Below are 6,727 nucleotides of genomic sequence, written 5' to 3'. Positions count from 1 at the left end.
GGGGGGGCCCCACTGTCATGACGTCGTACTGGAGGTGATCCCGGAGGGGTAGCTTGTGCAGGAGCCGCAAGAGGATCTGGTATATCACCTGCATCTGGTGATCTTGGGGCTGACATGTTGTAGCCTTGTTTGAGTGCGCTGTCACTTTAAGAAACTTTGAGTGCGCTGTCACTTTAAGAAACTTTGAGAGCGCTGTCTTTGAGAGCGCTGTCTTTGAGTGCGATGTCGTTGAGTGCGCTGTCTTTGAGTGCGACGTCTTTGAGTGCGCTGTCTTTTATTGCCGGACACGTTGCTATGGCTGCGCCCGGCAACTTCCTTTTTTTTTGGTCCGGTCAGCAATTGTTTCCTCTGTGCAACACAGAGTGGATTCTCTAGTTCCGGCTTGCACACTGAAGAGGCGTCACCGCCGGGGCTTGACTGGGCGGAGCTGCGACCGCTCCCGCTCTCGGGAAATGCTGGAAACAATTTAACCCCTTCAGGTACAGACTTTCTCCACTTAATAATGGCAGCTAACAGTCTTTCCTTCACCTCCCCCACCACTTGTATATGCGCCTCGCTGAGTAAATTACTTTCAATGACACAGTTCAGATTCTGGGGGGGGGGGAGGACTTGCTTTAGTGGCTGAATGGTTAAGGCGTACACCTGTATCCTGTTTGTGACGCCAGAAAACGATGTGGTGACCAGGGAGGATGAGCCCCACGGCCACACACATGCGCTTGATGGTTAGCTACTTGGTTCTTGGGGCTAGGAGCCCAGGGTCAGGTGGTATTAACCCTTAGTGAGGGCCAGATGGTATTAACCCTCTCTGTCACGTGACGCCACTGTAGTCTTGGAATACCCCGGGAAACTACAGCTCCGGGGGCCTCCGTATCCTCGCTAGTTAGGATGGTAATTACACAGTCCACAACAGGGGTTAAAACAACGAAGGCTTTACTGGCATGAAGGCAGGTGTCAAAATCTTCACAGCGTTTAAACAGAGTGTCAAAATGTTCTGCAGGCAGTCTCTAGAGGACCACACAGCTGATAATGCTTGAGCTTAGCTGATCATATATATACTCGGCTGCAAAAGCCGGATTAGTAATTCAGGGCCTATGCTTAACTAGGCTGAAAAATAGATACACTTACTGAAGTGTCTGTAGACTTGAGGCTTTTCGCCGGAATAACGGATTGATCCGATAAATGAGCTGAAGTACTGGTTCTGTAATGTTTAGGGATACTCCACTCTTTGCTGTATTTTCTCCTGAACTGGAGGCTTCTGGCCTGCACTGCTTCTCTGACTGTGTTTTGCTCTGCTCTGCCAGGAACTGTGTGTAGTCTAGACTGGCTTAAACAGGAAGTACAATCCCTTATAAGGGCCTGATGAGACTGAAGCTCATTGGTTGAGAGCTGTGGATCATAGAGACTGACCTGTAGTATAACACAACACAATAAGGTCTTGTCTAGCACTTAGTCCTCCCGACTCTAATACACTCTGACTGAACATGAGATGGTAATACACTCTGACTGAACATGAGATGGCTGACTAAACCTCTTAAAGCTATACACACCTAATAAACATATTATCAACCATAACAGTATAAATCACATCATAACTAGCTGAGTCCCTGCAGGGGAGACCCCACAAGCCGAGGGCCTCAATCTGACAGGGCCTACAGCAAATACCTGTACTGGGACACCACACGGGCGGGGAACATTACAGCTTTCATTTGAATAGCTGTAGTGTTTCCCGCCGCGCCGCAAATAGACACTCCCCCTTGCTCGGGTGAACTGTCCAATCCCGAGCAAGAGGGAGTGTCTATACGCAGCGCGGCGCGAAACACTACACCTATTCAAATGAAAGCTGTAATGTTCCCCGCCCGTATTAACCAAGCGGCGGCGCGGCAGCATGCAGGTAAGGGGGACATGGCTGCATATATGGGGGGGACATGCCTGCATATGGGGGGACATGCCTGCATATGGGGGGACATGGCTGGATATGGGGGGGACATGCCTGCATATATGGGGGGGACATGGCTGGATATGGGGGGGGGACATGGCTGCATATATGGGAGGGACATGGCTGGATATGGGGGGGGGGACATGCCTGCATATATGGGGGGGACATGGCTGGATATGGGGGGGGGGACATGGCAGCATATATGGGGGGGACATGGCTGCATATGGGGGGGACATGACTGCATATGGGGGGACATGGCTGGATATGGGGGGGGACATGGCTGCATATGGGGGGACATGGCTGCATATGGGGGGGACATGGCTGCATATGGGGGGGACATGGCTGCATATGGGGGGGACATGGCTGCATATGGGGGGGACATGGCTGCATATATGGGGGACATGGCTGCATATGGGGGGGACATGGCTGCATATGGGGGGACATGGCTGGATATGGGGGGGGACATGGCTGCATATGGGGGGACATGGCTGCATATGGGGGGGACATGGCTGCATATGGGGGCGACATGGCTGCATATGGGGGGGACATGGCTGTATATGGGGGCGACATGGCTGCATATGGGGGGGACATGGCTGCATATATGGGGGGACATGGCTGCATATGGGGGGGACATGGCTGCATATGGGGGGACATGGCTGGATATGGGGGGACATGGCTGGATATGGGGGGGACATGGCTGCATATATGGGGGGGACATGGCTGCATATATGGGGGGGACATGACTGCATCTGTGGGGGGACATAGCTGCATCTGTGGGGGGACATGGCTGCATATGGGGGGGACATGGCTGCATCTGTGGGGGGACATGGCTGCATCTGTGGGGGGACATGGCTGCATCTGTGGGGGGACATGGCTGCATATGGGGGGGACATGGCTGCATCTGTGGGGGGACATGGCTGCATATGGGGGGGACATGGCTGCATATGGGGGGGACATGGCTGCATCTGTGGGGGACATGGCTGCATCTGTGGGGGGACATGGCTGCATTTGTGGGGGGACATGGCTGCATTTGGGGACACATTTAAAAAAAAGTATCGGTATTCGGTATCGGCGAGTACTTGAAAAAAAGTATTGGTACTTGTACTCAGTCCTAAAAAAGTGGTATCGGGACAACCCTAATGTAATTACTCGAAATTTGGACAAAAATGCAGTCGGACGAAAACGAACGCACATGTCTAATATTTACAGTACCTATAAGTAAGCCTTATTCTAGGCTTACCTATAGCTACAAGTGTTACAGGGAGGTTTACAACCTCTTTAAGTTAATTTAATTGGTAAAGGTTCCCTTTAACACCCCAGAAGCCCCACAGTCACTACCCAGCTTGCACAACACCCTAGCAGTAACCATCGCTGTACGCTAGAGGGAGACGACGAGATACGCACAGATCACGTGTCGGGCCGTAGGCGGGGCTGTCATGTGATGGTCACATGACGTTGTCTTGCGCTGGCTGTGTATGTGTGCGGTGGGGTTGTGTTCTTGATTCGGCCGCAGCATGAGACCCCGGGGAGCCGTGTTGGTAGCTGTGCTCCTGATCATCATTACCACCAGCGGACAGTCCTCAGGGGGAGCACCCAAAGAGCTGTGCGGGTAAGAGGAGATCACTGCTGTCTGTGTCCTGCAGATCTGTCATCGGTGCTGGCCATGACAATGCACAAGCCTCATAGAGGAAGCTTCCCAGCTACTACACAATACATGTGTCCCATCCACCATGGCCTGTGTGTTGTTAGATCGCTGCCTACTGTCATGTGTGCTGCTCTGCTCAGAGGGACAACTCACAAACCCACCATGCCATGTTGTTTGGTTGATGTGATCTTTATTTTATGGTAGCGTGTTTTATATATGACCGTCCTGCCAGCTATGGCCATACACCTCACAATCTGATTGTACAATCTGCTTTAGATTTATCAAAACTATTAGGCAAACCTAAACAGTCACTTTCCTTTGTGTTCTATAAGGCCATCACGCTAATATGTTGGTAGATCTAAAGGCGATTGCACAATCACGTTGTATAGCGTATGGACAGTAAAAATGTCCCCCAATCTGTTTTCTTTTCTAAAAGCTCCCCTGTAATTTTTACCATTTCCACTGCAACATTGGGATAAAGTCAGCAATGTGATGCTTTTTTTGTTTTTATAAATCATTACAAACTAACCAGTTTTCGCAAAGCTTGCAGGGTCCATGGCTGTTGTGGGCATCTGAAACCCGCCTTTCTTAAAGTGGAGGTTCACCCGGAAATGACAATTTTTAACCTTAGATTGATACTCATTTTGTCTAGGGGAATCGGGTAGTTTTTTTTAAAATCGAAGCCGTACTTACCGTTTTAGAGATGCATCTTCTCCGCCGCTGCGGGACTGGGCGTTCCTACTTGATTGATAGGCTTCCGACGGTCGCATCCATCGCGTCACGATTTTCCGAAAGTAGCCGAACGTCAGTGCGCAGGCGCCGTATAGAGCCGCACCGACGTTCGGCTACTCGTGACGCGATTGATGCGACCGTCGAAAGCCTGTCAATCAAATAGGAACGCCCAGTCCCGAAGACCATACCTGGAAGCGGCGGAGAAGATGCATCTCTAAAACGGTAAGTACGGCTTCGATTTTAAAAAAACTACCCGATTCCGCTAGATAAAATGAGCATCAATCTAAGGTTAAAATTTTTTTTTCGGGTGAACTCCCGCTTTAAAGGGGTTGTAAAGGAAAAAATGTTTTTTCATAATAAGCATCCTTTACCTGCAGACATTCCTCTTTTCACTTCCTCATTGTCCGTTTTTGCTCAGAAGTTGCTCTATTTCTTCTCTGTTCTGTTCACTTCCTGCTTGTCTGATTTTACTGACCACCGTGAAGGGAGGCTTTACTGCGGTGGTCAGTGACGAGCTCACCCCCTCCTGGGAACTACATCTGTGTGGCAGGACAGGACGCTCTCTACATGTTAGAGACTTCAAGGAGGTGTGAATTACTGGGCGTGCCGCAATGCATACTGGGAAATGTAGTTCTTAGATGAACGAGCGCTGCAAACCAGGAAGTGAATAAGAACAGAAACTAGAACGCCGGAGGTGATATAGATGAAGGAATTTAATAGGTATTTACTCGTTTTTTAACAGAATCATTACACTATTCTGTCTGTCTACCTTGCAGACATTAATTTTAGCCAAAAAAATGTTTTCCTTTACAACTCCTTTAATTTCTGGGATTTGGTGTGTCTGGCTACCCAGCATGCACCTCCCGATCTTGCGCAGTAATGCCACTGCGCAATGATGTTAATAACAGAAAGTTAGGGGCCATTGCTATGGTAACCTAATTCCATTCAAGTAATTTCCAGTCTGGATCTTGTGATGTAATCGCCTAGCTGGCCGAAGTTGGATGTGCTGCACAAAAACAGTAAAAAGGTATTTCGAAAAAAAGAAAAACAACTTGTGCCAGTTAGAATATCAGTGAGAATGGCCATGGGAGTGACTGCAAATAGGGGGGAAAAAATGGGTGGAACTCCACGTTAAGCCTAGTACACGCTGAGATCTCTGGTCGGAGCTGATGTACTAACAATCCGATGTTGGTACATCGATCTCCCCTGCTGTTCTATTGAGTTCTGACAGAAGGAGGGCACTCCCCTGCCAAAACAATCTGGTCATACTCCTTGGACCGGTGATAGCGATTAACTGTCCTGGCCCGGTCGCATGGAATCGCACATCCACCGCCCTGGATGCAAACATGGTAAAATTGCAGATATTCAGCGGATGTTCGATTTCATCTGAACACCTGTTGTTTATGGCCGCTGGTAGCCTCTTAGTCTTGCCGTCAGAATTTGCAATACAACCTTGAACACAAGTGTGACTGGGGCCTTCTCTGTATTTGGCATATATCAAGAAATAGGGAATATGACTAAGTGGATAGCACTTCCGCCTGGCAGCACTAGGGTTGTAGGTTCGAATCCCTACCTGGAGTTTGCATGTTCTCCCTGGGCTTGTGTGGGTTTCCCACGGGTACTCCAATTTCCTCCCACACTCCAAAGACATGCTGGTAGGTTAATTGCATCCTGTCTAAAATTGGCCCTGGAATGTAAACACACCAATAAATAGTGAGTGCCTAGAACATGGGTGTTCAACCTGCGGCCCTCCAGCTGTTGCAAAACTACAAGTCCCATCATGCCTCTGCCTGTGGGAGTCATGCTTGTAAAATCGTCAGCCTTGCAATGCCTCATGGGACTTGTAGTTCTGCAACAGCTGGTGAGGGCACAGGTTGAGCACCCATGGCCTAGAACAGGCATGACTCCTAGAGGCAGAGGCATGATGGGATTTGCAGTTTCATCACAGCTGGAGGGCCGAGAATGCCCACCCCTGGCCTAGAACCATGAATCTGCTTACCCACAAGGTGATCATACAAAACCTTGTATATAAATAAACTTCTCTTTATTGTCCCTAGTATGTGTGAGTTGGGGACCTTAGATTGTAAGCTACCTGGGGGCAGGGACTGATATCAATGTACAATGTATATGTAAATAGACGCTGCTATGAGTACCTGTAATAAATAATTTAATAATATTAGGGCTGTTACTGTTTAATATTTTCGTGTTCGATTAATCTTTTTTTTTTTTTTTTATTTAACGATTTTAATCGACTAATTTTGATTAATTATAACACACATACATTTTTCGGATAACCACCATATATAGTCCCCACTGTCATATCCACAGACATCCCCTCCCCCCCACCACTGTCATATCCACAGACATCCCCTCCCCCCCACCACTGTCATATCCACAGACATCCCCTCCCCCCC

At 48.9% G+C, this 6,727-nt stretch overlaps 1 protein-coding gene across 2 annotated transcripts in view; it reads left to right on the top strand.

Annotated features, from left to right (window-relative positions):
• The first annotated feature begins 3,368 nt into the window (after positions 1-3,368).
• Positions 3,369-6,727, top strand: part of IGF2R (insulin like growth factor 2 receptor) — a 274,566-nt gene continuing 271,207 nt past the window's right edge. For both annotated transcript variants that reach the window (XR_005748735.1, XM_040350930.1), the window contains exon 1: positions 3,369-3,545. Coding sequence is in view for 1 of the 2 variants with exons in the window: in XM_040350930.1 (XP_040206864.1) it covers positions 3,451-3,545 (95 nt within the window). In the remaining variant the exon portion in view is untranslated. The remainder of the gene's footprint in view (positions 3,546-6,727) is intronic.

This window comes from Rana temporaria, chromosome 4, assembly GCF_905171775.1.
Source record: "Rana temporaria chromosome 4, aRanTem1.1, whole genome shotgun sequence".
Taxonomy (NCBI): domain Eukaryota; kingdom Metazoa; phylum Chordata; class Amphibia; order Anura; family Ranidae; genus Rana; species Rana temporaria.
This window is presented reverse-complemented; position numbering and strand designations above follow the sequence as displayed.